Source organism: Mollisia scopiformis, assembly GCF_001500285.1.
Source record: "Mollisia scopiformis unplaced genomic scaffold LY89scaffold_30, whole genome shotgun sequence".
Classification (NCBI taxonomy): Eukaryota; Fungi; Ascomycota; class Leotiomycetes; order Helotiales; family Mollisiaceae; genus Mollisia; species Mollisia scopiformis.
This window is the reverse complement of record NW_017263610.1, coordinates 646,560-662,904: the sequence shown is the minus strand read 5'-3', so window position 1 is coordinate 662,904 and position 16,345 is coordinate 646,560. Positions and strand designations below refer to the sequence as shown.

The window sequence follows — 16,345 nt, the reverse complement described above, 5'->3', positions numbered from 1 at the left end:
CCCCCGCAAAAAATCCGCACACCATTCTCGATTTCCCACCGCCGTCACATACGATTCCTCAACCCACATACCGATGAGTGTGTCTAAAGACAACGACCAGCAATACCAACCTCTCGGATCCCAAATCCCGAATCCTAAATCCCAAGCCCCATTCCTCTCACTTCCACCAATCCCCTCGTATCATATCCAAACCCCCTTCCCATTACCTGATTCTCCAAACACACCGCACCACACCCCACAAACCAACAAAAACCAACAATCTCCCACCGCTTAACCTTCCGACCCTGCTCGTAGAACACCCAGACGACCACCAAAAGCAGCGCTTAATATGCCCAATCCAGTCACTCAATCTCTCAACCCTCGCAATAGAAAGCTTCCTATTCGTCCCACGGTACGAGCGTTGGCTTGGCTTAGATTACATAGAAATCTTAAACGCCGCCTCTCGTTCAGAGTACAGTCATCAAACTCCCCGCCTCTCCTCCCGCCCCAATATCATCCTCCCATCCCACTCTAAGAACCCATCACCCCTCTACGCTCTACCCATATCTTCACACTACTCCAATTTACACTCTACTCCCAACACACAACCTTTAAATCCCCACAGTACCTAGGCTATACTACACACCACCTGGGCAATGACCTCTAGTTCTACACATCATCATCACGTGCACCCCATCCTCCCTCCCCTACCTAACCGTACAGTAATCACCCCAACCTTTCCACCCTCGGGCTCCTACCCAAAAGACCCAGTTCTCCGGTCCGATGTGATCTGATTACTACACCCTTATGCACACTAACTCGATCGAGGCATTGCTGTGACCGCGCTAGCCCTTTTTTCTTTTGTTCTTTCGGTGTTTCTTTTGGTTCGGTAATTACTGTGCTATATTATGTATCTACGCTCGATTGAGATTGATAGGAGATTGACTTAGAAGTGCTTAACAGTATTAATCTAAAGAGCGTGACTAAGAGCAGTAGGATAAATTAGTGGTCATATCATAGAGCGTGATATGGTACCACAGACGTGTACAGCAGGACCAGCACAGCACAGCGATATAGCTAGGTAGCAAGAGATATATATGGTGGAGAATTTTCAACTATACATCATAGGTAGCCATACCACAGCCATAAATCGCAACCCAACCTAACCAGCCTGGTATATAAAATTCTTTTCCCATCCCTTGCCTTCCCTTCCTTTACTCTTTTAAATCCCATCCATCCCAGCACAGAAAAGTCCACGCCGGTAAATAAGTCCTCCCATATCATCTAGCTCTCTCTCTCATAGATACAAAAGATCCTCTCTCTCTCTCTCTCTTGCAGTTTTCCTTCTTCATCTCGGCGTATTGGCACCCATAAAGATATTATTCCCATACCCCGACGATTGATCACCCTGCTGCTGTGTCGGCTGCTGGCTATCGGGACTAAGTTGCGACTGATCGATGTTGGTTGGATAGAACTGGAACGCGGGGTCGATGGCTCCGCCGTTTTGGATGTATGAATCCCACGCTTCCTGTTTGTTGTTAGCATTCCATCATATCTTCCATTTTATATCCCAGAGATAGAGATCGAAGGAATGGAAAGAAAAGAAAGAACATACCCAATCCAGATTTGCGGGTACGTCCATCATCCCTTGACCACTGCCCGCATTTCCAAACACCGAGAACGGACTCGCGCCCGAGATCAGATTGCCAAACGCATTCGATTGATCCATGGCATAGTTTGGCGTCATACCCGTTCCACCAGACGAAGAGGGTTCGCCCATCGGCAAATCCATATTGTATCTCGTACCACCAGGACTCTGCGCCATGGCGTTAAACATGGCTGCTGAATTGGGTGTCAGGCCACCTGAGAGCATGCCGAGCGTCATAGCAGCTGAGTGTTCTGGTCTCAGATTTTCATCGTCGAATTGTGCAAAGACTTCAGCGGTTGAGGGGCCAGCTGGTTGTTGCTCTTGCCGAGTACGTTGGAGCTTGTCTAGGATGACTTGTAGAATACCGGATGCTTTGAAAGCTTCCATCGATTTGTCAGATGATCCTTTCCAGATCTCCTGCGAGTTCTCTAAGGTATCGAGCATGTCTTTCTTTTGAGCTGGCGTCCAGAAATAAGGATCGTAATTCGCAGGACGTTCTGATAAGGCTTCAGTGACGCTATCGTAATGGAGATCTAGACAGACAATCATTGCTGCGAGAAGGAAATCGTGCTTGGTGAGAGAAGAGATGAACCATTTCATTGTGCGCATCCTTCCTCCTGGCTGCGATTCCCGGTATAGCTGAGCTTGATGTCTGAGAATTTCCATCGAAGCATCAACTGAAGCTCGTCGTGAATGACCATAACGAGGATTCTGGCGTGCTCGTGCTATATACTTTCTATGCAAGACAACCATGGTCTTCTGCCAAAAGATGTCGATGTTAAACCGCTGCATGAGGAGCGTTGCCGGGTCGTGCGTGCACTCTTCGATAGGTCGTAGTCGTAGATGAGGAGCCATGTTCATTTTCAGGTCCCGTAGATGATTGTCTCGCTTCAAGATATCGTCGTAGCTAACCGATTTTCCATTCACGGCATTGAGCTCTTCGAGGATCTCGCCAAATTCGAAAGCGATCTGCGCCTTTGTGATCATGTACGACACCGGTGTAGGCTCGGTCAAAGGTCTCGCAGGTGGCAGAATCTTTGAATCCGGTCCGAACTCGTCCTCAAAGATATTCCTAGGCAGAGCCGTATCACAGTCCGTGGTCCGAATCATACTCGGCAGAGCAAGCTGGAATGAAAACATCGTGTCCATCTGCCGGATGAAAGACCATATCCGACGTCTCATCTCAGCCTGGTATGGAGTGACACCAGAGAACTTGCTCGGGTCGCGGTGATAGCCCATTCTCATAGACAATCGGACAACCATACCGACTATCACCCAGATGCCTACCTCTGCATCCCATCGACTGTTATACTCACCGTGAACATAGAGAAGCAGAGTCTCGATCGTGTAGATGTCTGACTTGGTGTAATCTGAGTTGACGAGGCATTGGACTGTTCGTAATCGGTACTCTGAGGCTAATTCTAGTGTGCGGCCTAATTTGTTGTCAATAAGATTTTAGTTGCAAGACTGCTGTCAGATCCTCACCTTTCCATTCCAAAGGTTCATCCCCAATCTTGTGATAAGATTGCATCGCTAAGCACAGGATCGAATAAAGCAGTCCCAGCCATACTATCGACGATTTCGATGGATCCTGCCAGTGGAGCTGAAGTTGTTTGTGAAATGTGGGAGAGTGAAGGATGTGAACGGCCGGATCGTACGAATTGAAATATCGAGTCACGAGCTTATCGACAGCTGACTTCGATGGAAGCTCTGCTCGAAGTTCGACATCGGTGACTGGTGTATGAGCACTGAAAAGAAACGCAGGTCCATCTCGTGCCGTGTCCGGTTTCGATTGCTTGATCTTCTCGTAGTTCTTCTCTAATTCCTTCTTGTGGGACGAAAAGTAATTCTTCACCTCCGCAATCTGAATAGAAGAGTCAGTACCTGCTTCGACACGTTTCGCACGCTTTAGACGTGTGACGAAAGGCTGCATGGCTATACAGGCTAGGTCAAGAAGAGTATTTGGAACGTTCCATTCAACTTCTCATGACTTCAAGCCCATGTCGTATCGCAGAAGGAGCCGAATTTCGACGCAACTTGATGGCCTCGGCGTCTCCGAAGACCCCAGACAACACCTCTTTATAAGAAAGACCATGCCAGAAGGATAGAGAATAGAGCTACTCACATCTGCTAGGACCAAGTGCCAATGCGAATCCCCAAAATACAAAGATTTTCCTTTATCTGCGTCAACTTTGAGCACGCCTAGAGAGTTAGTGACTCCATCAACTTCGCTATCACCACCCTCTTCTTCTTCTTTGATCATATCATCGTCGTCTCTCTCCAACTCGAGTGGGAACGAGGCAGAGCCAGTGCTATCGCTCTGTGAGCGGCTGATGGCCGCAGCAGCGGCAGCAGGTCCAGCTGACTGAGCTCCATTCGTCATCAACGACAAAACTAAGCCTTCTAAACGGTCAATACGGTTTTGCATATCATCAGGGCTGGTTGCTCCTTGACTTTGGTTCTTCTTTCGAGTTCCCGGCGCCGCATACGAGCAAGAAGCCGCATCTCCTCTCCTGATGCAGTTCTCACAAGGGTGCGACCGGTTACACTTCAACCTGCAAAAGAGTCAGTTATCACCGGGCTGAGGGATGCACAAAAAGCAACAAATGCCAGAAGAGGAAAATGACGGAGCCAAAGGAGAGAAGGACAAGACTGACTTCCTGTGTCTGCACGGCCCACATGACAGGGGCACTCTATTTCTCTTCCGCACCACCCGATACTGGGCGTCTGGGGAGTGACCTCCAGCGCTCGAGGAGGTGGTCGACGGCGGTGTTGGCGTCATGATGAATAAAGAAGATTGCTAAGGTTCGGGTTCAGAAACACGAGGAGATGGGTGGGATGACCTCGAGCCCGAGCGATATATTCTCCCAACGGCGCTCCGAAGTGGGGGCGTGTCCTTTCTTCACGGAAGGGTTTTCCCTTTATCGGTCTCGACGCTGCTGTTGCAGTCGATCTGACACCGGTTTGGCTCTCCACGGAGCCAATGACGGACCAATGATCCAGGGGCGAAGCACACTTGCGAAGGAGCTTCTCCCGCAGTCGGGCTAGGCGAGAAAGCAGGGTGGTGTCTCGCTCGACAGACTTAAGGTGCTGGCCCTTTGGCTCAGTGGTGGAGATAGCGTCGTTGGTGCAGATTACCAACAGCCTTATGTCCACTAAGCAGCGATAGTTAAGGCCTTTGTTCAGGCGTATATATGCTGCCTGTTTGTCTCCCAAAGTCTGTTTGCCCCCTTTCGACGTTTGCCAATGAACAGCAGCCAAAGGGAACGCAATCTTAGTGCTCCTGGTCTCACTTGAGGGAGTTCCCGCGGAGCTCCCGCCGGGGCTCAGAATTTTTCTCACGATCTTGCTCGCAACGGCCCTAAGCTGATTTTCCTGACGTCTTTCCCCCCGTCGCGCAAATTATAGCAAGCTATAGCAAGCCCCTTAACTGATTACTCAGATGCAAATCAACACAAGACCAGTATAGCCAGATCGGATTGATTCCAATGTCAGATCTCGCCCCCTCGAAGCAATACCGCCGAAGCAAGACCCAATTCTATGATTCGTTTCGAGCGGCTCGTGCGGAGAAGAAAACTGCTGGATCTAAGTGCAGACCGCCTCGACTGGATCCCAGGCAATGCAGATGGTCTGCAGAACACTCGAGATGAGGGTGCTCAGCCTTGTGTGAGATAGTGCGCCACTGGCTCTCGGTCGAACGCAATTTGGGTAGTCGAATGCGAAGTGGTCAGCGAAAGGGAGGAAGTTCCTCAATGGCAGGTCTCGATGCTTGGGAGACTTTCGGCGTCAGAAAACTCCTTGTGCTCCGCTATAGCAGCAATTCCGCTCAATTCCTGGCCATTTGTCAGTCATATTCAATCTAGTCTATTCCAAATTCCCAGTTTCAAAGCGCTCTTACCGGTTAGGACGTCGTGCTGCAGAGTGCAGCCAGATGTGGTGGTGCAGCCTCAGAGGTTTCTAGCCCGCGCAAGAAACGGTCAAACGTAAACGCCGCAGAAGCCACGGCAGGTTGTATCGGAGCCGGAATTGCAATTAGAAATCACGCGCCTCGAGATGAAGTTATTCGAGGCAGTGGTGTTCGCGTTCAGTCAACGACATTCAATCGTTGGACGTTGAAGTGCATCGAAGCAGGCGATTCCCAGGTTGGTGTGGCTTTAGCGGGCAGAGCAAGGCTGAAGTGGGGTTTGCTATTGGTTCGCTGGCACTCCTCAGCCGGACTACACTGCACTGCACTGCAAAGCCTAGGGTCGGTCAGTGCTATGTAATCGAGAACTCCCGGCGAAGCGTCTGTCTGATTTTGGTTCGATGCACGTCGTTGTCGCCGTCGTGGAGAGGCTTTTGCCACCTATATGTTGTGTGAGCAGCCGTCGGCGATGCGTATGCCCAAGGCAGCAGGAGGTCCGCGTTGCTGTCAGAAAAATGAAGAAGTCTTCGATCGACAGGGAGGAAGAAGGTGCTGACAAAGGAACGAAGCGTTGGACTTTGGTAAAGAGGGATAGTGCATTTACGTCAGCTGCGTTTTATGACTCACGATAGACCTTTTTGAGGGGAACAAGACATGATACTCTGCTCATTTGGGATTCAATCGTGCCAAGTTGGTAGCTAATTCCGATATCTCCGAAGACTATTCTAGATGCCCATTTTGAGTTTCTCAAGTGTCTATCAAGTCGTCATAGTAAATAGAATCAGTATTGCAGTGAGAGGAGCATCAAAATGGAAGAATTTCATTTCGTATATACGATAGTCGGACCCAGCAAGTCCAACATTCGTTTTATCATATTTCTAGATGTTTTATACTGCTACCCTACCAGAAGTCCTGGTTTATGGGATGAAGTTTCACATTTGAAATTTGGCGGGAAGATAACGGGTGTCTCAAGCCTCTCACTTGACGAGGCTGTAAGTGATTGAGCTCTTGATTTTGGAGTATCTAGGAGATAAACTTGGATCTCAGTGCTTCTTATGTAATGTTCTTCAAAGTTATATATAGAGCTATGAAATCGCGTCTTGAGATACTCTTGTTACTTTAGACATAGGCCAAAATCTCGGGGTATAGATAGGTATTTCTTCTAAGATTTTAGTACCGAGATATATACAACGTTTTACTCATATATACAGTCTATCAGATCTTCTGAAATCTGGAAAACAAACCTTATATCACACGTCTCTTAGAATCTTGCCGCATTTTCGTCTCCTTGAACGGCTTGCGTAGAGTTCTCGATCATGCCACCCCTTCAACCGCTCCCCAGTCACGTGTTGGATTGCCACCAACCTTCACAACACCACCATCTCGAATCGATGCATGCACATCGTCTAATTCGAAACGACGGTGTAGATAATACGGACTCGCCGTCAAATACGTCATTTTTGCCATCTGCTCAAGGCTGAACAGCACTGCCTGGAGTTTGGCCGGTGTTCCGATGCTGGTGATGTGTGGAAGCGGAATTTTTGAAGATCCGAGTTCGTCCGTGGCTGATGCCACATCCAATATCTTCGACGAGGAGTCACTCATCTTCCAAACACCTTTCAGTCGCCAATACCAAATCCAAACCAGATTGAATCTTTTGGCGCAGCGCCCTTCTCGAGATCTTCCACTGGCGCTTCACATAGCTTTTGGTTTTCTTCTGGAATCTTCCAATCTGCCAGCTCGTCCACCCGGCTCACAAACTGCATCACCAATCCAGCTTCGGAATGCCATGCCATATGGCAATGAAATGCCCAGACGCCTGGATTGTCGGCGACAAACCGCAGTACAAGCCAACCAAAGCCTTCGGCTGTCGCGACATCTCTTCTTATCAGATTGTCGAGTGCTCCTCCATGGCCTTCGAGGACACCTTTACCTTCTGGCTTTAATCCCAATGTATCATATCCTGGGAACATGCCATGGCCTTGTCCGAGGACCCAGAACTTATGGCCATGCAGATGCATTGGGTGGTTCCCTTCATCGAAATTCTGAATGACGAGATCGACGACCTTGATTCCAGAGTGTTGAATAACGAAATCATTCTTGAGGTCATAACATTTGGAGTTAACTCCATCTGTGCTTCTCATAGTGTTGAATGTTTCGTTCTGACTAACTAGTCCATCAATCGTGCGGTGAAGAGTAGGTTGCTGGAGGTTCGGCCGGAAAGTTGATGTGTTGAAGAACCCTCTTTCAAGCCTCCAATCTCCGATCTCGAGGTTGGATCTGATATAGTAGCTATGATCGGCTATCGCGGGTGCAGGCTCGTAGGAAGCAGGAACATAGGAGGTTGTGTTCATATCTTTACATTGGACCTCCATACCTCTACTCCAGGGTTGCGAAGTCGGTTGTACGGTCAAGGTGTTTCTAGACTTAGCATCTGCGGTGTATTGCAGGATGGCCTTCACCTCAGCGGCGCCATGTGCTGGTAGGTCGGGATCCTTCCAGCAATGAGTGACCATTCTTGCACGAAGCCAGAAAGAATCAGCCGAAGTTGTATTGGCGTGAAGGACGATGCTGTATCTTTGTGCTGGACTGATCATCATCCTGTTGTCATAGGTAGGCACGAGATCCGTGCCATCCGCTTCCGTGATGGCAAATTCATGTTCGTCCACCGAGACTTGGAACCATGCGAATGCTCCAACATTGACAAATCTCAGGCGATGGTTCGCATTCGCTGCGATGTCGAAGGAAGGAATAACAGCAGTGGTATTGTCGCACATTCGATCAGGAAGAACTGAGCAGTCACGCTTGTTCAGTCCATTGATCAGGGCTCCATTTGGTATTGGAGACGCTTCACTTCCTGGTTCGAGAGAAGTGATGAGAAGACCGCTGCTAAGATCGTGATAATAGTCTTGCAACATCACGACTCGGTCAGAGGCGTAGGAGATTTTCTGCAACTTCTTCTCTTCGCGGCCATGTACCACAAGGGGTCCGTAAAGACCGTCCGAAGCTTGAACCGCTTGGTGTCCATGATAGTAGTAAGTGCCAGATTGTCCGGAGATGGTAAATTCGTATTTGAATTTCCTCCCTGGTGCAATAGGACATTGGGTGATGCCGGACGTGCCGTCCATGTAGTTTGTACCGTTCTGGTATAAACCATGAAAATGTATTGACGTCGCATTGATACTCTGATTTTCCACTTCAACCACAATCGTATCGCCCTCGTTGCATTCGATCATCGGGCCTGGAAATTGTCCATTGATGGTTATCATCTCTCGAAAGACACCGTCTGGGTTTCCGACAATATCCACAATCGTCCACTTGTATTCTCGGACTTTTGGAGCGGCATTGAAGTTCCATGAAGGGTCCAAAACATAGTCACTCGCAGGTCTGCGAAAACTGCCAATGCCAACCGCCTCCTCCACATTGGTTTTGTCCTTGACAATCACGAATTTGGTGAACAAGACCAAACCCACAAAGACAAGAAGTGCTGCGAATATGGACCCTGCAATTGCCCATCCTGTCCGCAGATGCCATTCGACCTTATATTCCACATCTCCCGCAGCCTCGATATAATCTTCAGCCAAAAGTCGCTCTCCTTGGTCATCCTCATAGTCCTCGTCCCGCTCCCGAATTTCTACATCGTCGACGCTCCGGCTGTCTCTCGGAGACAATTCGTCCTTGTAGTCCTTGAATTCTGCCATCGTTCTTGAGGGAGAAGCAGGCACTCGTTCTGGTGGGCGTGGGACGATTTTTGTACAAGGCTACCGGACACGAATGTTTCAAGGCTCAATCATAAAGTGAGACACCGTCAGATACAAACGTACGATATGGTCTGATTCCTCAGCTCAAGGCCTCAATATCGTCATGTCAATGCGCAAGAAAAGAACAGCAGGTGTCAGAAAGAAATGTCAGAATAGGCGTCGGTAATAACCAGAGTGACTGGTGAGGGTCTGACGGGATAGTACCTATCACAGCTTCAGCCGGTGCAACACCCAAGTGGCAACGTGCCTTTCTGCTATGCAGCACAACGCAGCAGGCCTTGAGCTTCCAGAAGCTGGAGAAGGATGGACCATGTCTGGATGTCTGGTACCGAAATTACTAAAGTAGCCAGCGCTGATGTAGTGGTGAGTGGATAAACGCCTGAGGCCACTGAAAAAGCTTGAGGTCGTCCATGATCCGGCGACTCTCGACCTATCCAGATGCACATGTCCAAGGGACCCTGAAAATGCAAAGATGCAAAGAAGGGCCTCGTATCGATGCTGCCGTACCTTTTTTTCGCGCTCTGTCTCAGCCTCCCAATCACGAACTGCCGTGACCCCACGGGATTCAGAGATCAGCGGTCCCAGCGGTCGTGGAAAGTTCTCCCGTTCTGCGCCTGCCGCTTTGTCGTTAGCGGCCGCTGCAAGCCACCATGCTTATGCTCCCGTTTCGATAATCTGCTGAAGCTTGAACACTTGAAGAAGCTCCAACCACAACCGAATTTTCTTGGCTCTTCACTGTGCATGGGAGACATGCAGGTCAGAGAGGTCTCTTCACCAATAGACACGCACACGATTCAAATTTTGCCTCACCAACCGGCTCCAATAGCCTGAGTGAAAACACCTAAACAAGGTACAAGGTACATCTGCAGGGGACCCCACAATGCCGAACGCCTGAAGAATGGGATGAATTGGTCAATGAGTAGGTCAGCCTCGTGCCCTCGTGCCCCTCGTGCATCTAACCTGTGGCCAGGAATCAACAATCATGGATAACTCGGATCGCTCTACGAATCTAGAAATCCTTCCATCTCCACAGGGCACGAAAAAAAGTCGACATCTTCCGCTTTGCAAATCAAACTCAAGCTTGTTTCTATGCCAGATGCTGGACATGTGCTCAGTGGCTTGTCATCATAGCTCCATGGACGGTGCCTCCGCTGATTTGGATCCCAGAAGTTGGAAATAACTCAATGCCAAGAAGACCCAAGTTGTCATAGTTTGGTACCTGCTAGAACGAGCTGCCCGTTCCTTGTAGCCATGGCACCAGGTCCAGAGTCCAGGTAACAACCAATTCCATGGGGGAAGGAAAGGTCCCAGAGTACATAAGCCCTGACGATCCCAATTGATTTTCTTCTCTTCCCCTCTCTTCTTCAGCCTCGTCGAGTTCCAGCATTCTCTCAAGACTTCATAATGCGTTTCTCAACCACTGTCGTTGTCGCCTCTTTGGCCTCGGGTGCCTTCGCTGCTCCAGCATCCCCAACGGCAACTGACCCTGCGGATGTCTACGCTGCTCAAGCTACTGCTTTGACCGAGAGCCCAACCAGCAGTGTCAAGGGCAAGGCCTTCGATCGTTATGTCTCCATCTGGTTCGAGAATACCGATTATGATATGGCTGCTGCTGATCGTGAGTCCTGTCCTCAACTGTGTCTCGTGCCCATCTGACAAGACATATAGCCAACTTCCAATTCTTTGCCAAGAAGGGTGTCACACTGTCCCAAAACTACGCCGTAACACATCCTTCGGAGCCCAACTACATGGCCGCAATTGGTGGTGATTACTTTGGATTGGATGGAGATCCATTCACAGCCGTTCCCTCCAACGTCTCCTCCGTCGTCGATCTCCTCGAAGACAAAGGAATCTCCTGGGGTCTCTACCAAGAAGACATGCCATACACCGGCTTCGAAGGCTTCTCCTGGGTCAACCAGAAAACCGGAGCAAACGACTACGTCCGAAAGCACAACCCAGCCATCCTCTACAATTCCGTTGTAAACAGCGTCGACCGCGCCGCCAAAGTCAAAAACACAACCATGTTCTACGAAGACCTCAAAGCCGACCAGCTCCCCCAATGGATGTTCATAACCCCCAACATGACTTCTGACGGCCACGACACCTCCGTAACCGTCGCCGGCGTCTGGCTGCGAACCTTCCTCGAACCCCTCTTGACGGATGCAAACTTCATGCAAAACACCCTCGTCCTCATCACCTTCGACGAAAACGAAACCTACACCATCTCCAACCGCGTCTTCTCCATCCTGCTCGGCGACTCGCTCGACGCCTCCCTGATCGGCACAACAGACTCCAATTACTACAACCACTACTCGGAAATTTCCACCGTGGAAGCAAACTGGGACCTCTACACCCTCGGCCGCTGGGACGTCGGCGCCAACGTGTTCTCGGCCGTCGCTGCTAAAACCGGAGATGCGGACCGCACCTGGTACGCGCCGAACTCGAACGGTGTCCCGTTTGCGGATTACTACTTCAATGCCTCCTACGCGGGCATCTTTAACTCGAAGACCTGGGCCCCGCAGCCGGTGCCGGATTGTCATTCTAGGAGAGAGGGACGCACGACGTTGCCGGCGATTAAGGAGGCGTGGGAGGCGCTGCAGGATGAAAATTATTATCATGGACAGTTGGAGATTCCGGATGGGGCGCATCCGCCGGTTTATCCTTATTCTTATTATAATAGGGGAGAGAGGAGGAAGGGGAAGTAATTAGTAGTATATGATCTCTAATTGAGATGAGTTTGAGATGAGATCGTGTGTCTGAGAGGGTTTTAATTGGAATTCATGAGTTTATCAGGTAGGCAGCTGTTGAGAAGTCCATTACTTACCTCTAGACTTCTGCCTGCCTGTCCATCTCACTCATCATATCCCCCTATTTCCCCCTCCTCCCCTTTTCCACACCACACACCACCCCCGCATCAAAAGCCGCTCCATCGCCATTACGACCCTTCCTCCCTTCATATCGCAATCGCGCTCCTTACAATAATACCGTCTTAACTCACCCTACCATCTTTCCCCCAAACCTTGCTTAAAAGCATCCATAGCTAAAGTAAATACCGCTTCACAAGTGGCAATTCTGCAAAACTCTTACGCCGTGGCCTAGTTTCCGCTGGTGGGAACAGATTCATCAGGACGTGTAAGAGAGAAACGATGTTGAGGGTGAGTTGAGATGGTAGTACGGAGGCAGTTTTCTTTTCTCGCTGTTGCTGAACGGAAAGAAAAAAGGAATGAAAAGAGAAGGGGGAAGGGAAGGGGAGAGGGGAGCTCGCTTAATTATTTTGAAGAACTTCTCGGCTACTCTAAGCAAAACCTTCTGGGGCAGAAGACGTAAGGTAAGTTGATAAAATCCACCTAGAGTGCCTTACCTAATATCGAACCGCATTTCAGGACTGTTAAAGCTTTCGATGATCTTTGGATTTGAAAGAATTAGCGGCTAAGAAACTCCAGAACTCGTCGCATTGTTGCCGCAAATTGGTTCATAGGTGGGAGGGCAAGTCTTGGTAAAATGAAGAAGCCCGTTGATCCATCTTTCGTTGTTCCTTAGTTGTCCTGCCTCACTCTCGCAGCTTCTGTATTACCAACATATGTCTTGTAGCGGTGTTTAGCTTGGCTTGAACGTCCGAGACTTTTCCAATTCCTGTTGGCTAGAACGAAAGTGCACGCAAAAGAAAGCATATAATTCGAAGAATTCGTTCCGTGCGAAACGGCATAATAAAGCCACCATATTGAAGCAGCGAAGATATGTTATATTATCATTCATATCAAAGAGAAGATGGCTTTGGCAGTGTAGGGGGTGCGAGTTCGAGGGCGCTGCTTTAGCGAAACGCTGGAGGGGTGAAAAAGCGGCGGCTGACTATGAGTGAGCCGAGGCTACTGGCTACATCTTCAGGATTGTATCACCACCTACACGATTCATAGTTGGTATTTCCCCTTCCTATTTATCACATAGACGGAGTTCATAGCAGATTATGCTTCTCTTCTTCTCATAGACCATCTCCCGCCTCCTCTCCAAGTCCCTTTTCATTCCTCAGTGCGGGGTACCCAAGGCAAGATGACACACCCAACTGCTTCACGCGAGAAAGCAATGAAAGCCGTTGAAGCTATTTTCGAGCGGTATGTGACTTCTACTCTATCTAATATCCATAATATTCCTCAAAAAACCACCTACGTTACACTGATTATCAGATTCTCCACTTGTCACATGCATCCCCGCCCCCTTTCATCTTCGCTTACTCTTCTAGGTACCTCCTAATCGCGAAATCAACGAATTTTACCGGCTTCGACAAACACATAATGTCCACCGTAAAAGTCGTTGACGCAACTATGGGCGGAACGGTGACTTTTGAGCTCCCCCTCGATGAGCGGTACGGAAATTTGAATGGTGTCATGCATGGTGGTGCCGCTGGTGTTATCTTTGATATGTGTACCACGATTGCGCTTGGTCCTTTGGCGAAGCCGGGATTCTGGGAGTGGGGTTTTCTGGGTTTGAGTTGATGGCGTGAAAGCTGACACGGAATAGTTTCTTAGGCGGCGTGACGAGGACGTTGAGTATTAGTTATTTGAAAGCTATTCCTATCGGTTTGTCCATCGTCCCATTCTTCGGGGGTTAGCTAACTAAGGGAAAGGAACAACGATCCGTGTTTATAGCGAAGTAATGCAAGTTGGCAGGACTATGGCTCTGATTCGAGGTACAATGACGAGTCTTGACCGGAAGACTGTTTATTGTACGTGTGAGCATCACAAAGTGGCTGTTCCGACGAGGAAAGAGCATTTGGAGCACGTGGTGGAGTGGGATGGGCTTTGGGCCAAAGATGGGGAGGGTAAGGCTAAGTTATGAGGGTGGTGGGACGTTGTAGCTGAGAACTGTCAGAGAGAGAAGAACTGGAAGTTAAGTGGCACTGCTTCTGTGAGTAAAGTCTTCAGTATCTTACTACCTTTTGGACATTGTGCTATGCAAAGTACTAGGCCGGAAATAGAATATTAAATGAGAGAAGAGCACGAGACATCCACGAACATTATATATATTTTTGAAGTTTATAAACACGAAGGGTATCATCACCTTCTTGGAGCCTTTGAGGATCTAACCAGACTCATGGTCCTTTCCTTTTCGCTTTGTTCCAAGACACTAAAGTCACGACTCGGCCTAACTTTCACACCTGGGCAGCACCCTCCTCGTGCAGGCCATTGTGTCTCTCACGCCTCTAAGGATCATTCACATCAACTGAATTCTTGAATCTAATGATCCTCATCCAAGCAGGTCAAGAAAGTCAGCTTTGCGACATTAAATGATTGTTCTTTGACCAATCTCTATGTCGGGCTCCTGGGATTACTCCCCAAAGGATTAAACCCGAAATTCATTTCCTTTCCATCCGCAATAATCAACGGTCGACTCTTCGGCCTATCCCGGGGCTTCTTCATCGCGCTCTTCAAAGGTTGCTGCGCGCCTGCACCCCCACCGGTCCCCGTCCTCTTAATACTATTCCCCGATCCAGGTGGGCTCTGTGTATTAACCCCTTGCGGAGCCCCTGTCCCTATCCCCAACATCGGGAACGAGGATGGTGGTACGTTGTTGCCGCTTTCACCAGCTCCTTTGCCCCGAGACTTGGGTCGTTCTTCAGATTCTGGCTGGCGAGGACCGACTTCGATGCCCATTACGGCACTAGCTTTGTTTTGTCTCCGGCTATCCCAGGGGAGACCTCTTCCTGATGAGTTGGGTGGAGAGGGTCCATCTTCGGTCATGGGACGGAGTTTCTCCTCGAGGCGCTGGGATGCGATGTACGATTTGCGTTTTCGGCGGCGGAGTTGGATGGATGCTAGGCTGACGATGGTGGCTACGAAGCCGAGGACCAAAATGGTGATCCCTGCTATTGCGAGGGGTGCTAGATGTTTGTTGGTGGAGGTTGGTGAAGTGGTAGATTGTTCATTTGAATTGGATTCTGCTATTGAGGAGGCTTGGGCTGTGGAAGCTTGAGTCGAGGTTGGAGAAGCTGGGATGGCCTCAGATTCGTAGATTGAGAAAGCTGTGATTGAGGATGAGATAGCAGATTCTTGAGGCGCTGGCGTAAAGGCAGCTGGTATGGAAATAGATGACGAAGCTTGGGCTGGTGGGGGTGTGTTATCTGGTAGTGAAGTTGTAGAAGCTGGTATAGGAGCATCTGTTGGCGAAGTTTCTGCACTCGGTGTCAAAGACGCTGGTGCTTGAGCTTGGGCCGTTGTCTGCACTGGACTCGGCGCTGGTACGTCGCTGACGATTGAAGATATTGCCGGCGTAGGAGCAGCGGATGGAGGAAGATCAGGTGTGGTTTGTGGGACTACAGCAGGTGTTGAAGTTGGTGCATCCACTGGCGTATCGATCGGCGTTGTAGTAGGTGTTGAAGCTGAAGCTTGACTACTTGCTGGTGGCAGGTTGCCAACCTGCGAGGATGCAGCCTCTAAACCGCATATCCTGTTGAAAGTACTTCTGACATCTTGAATAATTAGAGATATTCAGATCATTGATCTTACTAGTCACTTACCTGTCGCATTTGAAGCTCCGCAATCATGCAATATACACCCGCCTTGAGGAGACAGTACCTTATCTGGACCGATGATCGCATTTTGATGAGCACATTGACAACCAAAGTCTGTTGCTCCACATTTGACAAAAGCAGCTGCGCGAGATATACAATTGTTGGCGCACGGATTGAGGTCAGAAATTGCTGCTGCCAAAGGAGTCTGTGAAGAGACTGGTGATGACCAAGTGAGGAAGGAGATTATAAAGACATTAAGAGTGAAGTAATGCATCGCGACAGCCTGCTGCCCACAATATCTCTCGCTCAACAACAACGACAACGACGGCAATACGACTGTAGTGACGATTACCATGAGAAGATTCGCGAAGGAAGAAATCACCTGGCTGCTGGGCATTCGCCACAGATATGCGGATGGTGGTCACCATTGCAGGCTTCCAAGACTTCCTTACGTACCAGTACCATGCAATGGAAGCAAAAGCATATCCGCCTGAATTGATCTCCATACGTTTATGAATTTTGAGTCTCGTTAATGAATTGAAATTGAG

The 16,345-nt window shown here is 49.3% G+C and overlaps 7 protein-coding genes across 7 annotated transcripts; 4 read left to right on the top strand and 3 right to left on the bottom strand.

Annotated features, from left to right (window-relative positions):
* Positions 1-1,327: 1,327 nt before the first annotated feature.
* On the bottom strand, positions 1,328-4,409 carry LY89DRAFT_598857 (uncharacterized protein; the record flags this gene model as incomplete). The annotated part of the gene is made up of 5 exons (XM_018210061.1): positions 1,328-1,507; positions 1,595-3,060; positions 3,113-3,491; positions 3,753-4,182; positions 4,285-4,409. 5 exons carry the CDS (start codon positions 4,407-4,409, stop codon positions 1,328-1,330), a joined length of 2,580 nt encoding a protein of 859 aa, XP_018063514.1.
* Positions 4,410-5,379: 970 nt separating this feature from the next.
* On the top strand, positions 5,380-6,163 carry LY89DRAFT_676519 (uncharacterized protein; the record flags this gene model as incomplete). The annotated part of the gene is made up of 3 exons (XM_018213595.1): positions 5,380-5,470; positions 5,573-5,769; positions 5,873-6,163. The coding sequence occupies 3 exons, from the start codon at positions 5,380-5,382 to the stop codon at positions 6,161-6,163; spliced, it is 579 nt and encodes a 192-aa protein (XP_018063513.1).
* A 722-nt stretch (positions 6,164-6,885) lies between these two features.
* Positions 6,886-9,509, bottom strand: LY89DRAFT_320608 (uncharacterized protein). The gene has a single exon (XM_018206713.1). It carries the CDS (start codon positions 9,230-9,232, stop codon positions 7,151-7,153), a length of 2,082 nt encoding a protein of 693 aa, XP_018063512.1. The 5' UTR covers positions 9,233-9,509; the 3' UTR covers positions 6,886-7,150.
* LY89DRAFT_320607 (uncharacterized protein) lies at positions 9,510-10,169 on the top strand. Its single transcript, XM_018206712.1, has one exon. The coding sequence runs from the start codon at positions 9,788-9,790 to the stop codon at positions 10,121-10,123; it is 336 nt and encodes a 111-aa protein (XP_018063511.1). The 5' UTR covers positions 9,510-9,787; the 3' UTR covers positions 10,124-10,169.
* Positions 10,170-10,435: 266 nt separating this feature from the next.
* On the top strand, positions 10,436-12,227 carry LY89DRAFT_320600 (acid phosphatase). Its single transcript, XM_018206711.1, has 2 exons — positions 10,436-10,910; positions 10,961-12,227. The coding sequence occupies exons 1-2, from the start codon at positions 10,697-10,699 to the stop codon at positions 11,995-11,997; spliced, it is 1,251 nt and encodes a 416-aa protein (XP_018063510.1). The 5' UTR covers positions 10,436-10,696; the 3' UTR covers positions 11,998-12,227.
* Positions 12,228-13,139: 912 nt separating this feature from the next.
* On the top strand, positions 13,140-14,568 carry LY89DRAFT_690670 (uncharacterized protein). The gene is made up of 4 exons (XM_018216141.1): positions 13,140-13,401; positions 13,530-13,757; positions 13,808-13,866; positions 13,914-14,568. The coding sequence occupies exons 1-4, from the start codon at positions 13,340-13,342 to the stop codon at positions 14,123-14,125; spliced, it is 561 nt and encodes a 186-aa protein (XP_018063509.1). The 5' UTR covers positions 13,140-13,339; the 3' UTR covers positions 14,126-14,568.
* Positions 14,569-14,595: 27 nt separating this feature from the next.
* Positions 14,596-15,884, bottom strand: LY89DRAFT_676515 (uncharacterized protein; the record flags this gene model as incomplete). Its single annotated transcript, XM_018213594.1, has 2 exons — positions 14,596-15,702; positions 15,804-15,884. 2 exons carry the CDS (start codon positions 15,882-15,884, stop codon positions 14,596-14,598), a joined length of 1,188 nt encoding a protein of 395 aa, XP_018063508.1.
* Between the last annotated feature and the right edge of the window lie 461 nt (positions 15,885-16,345).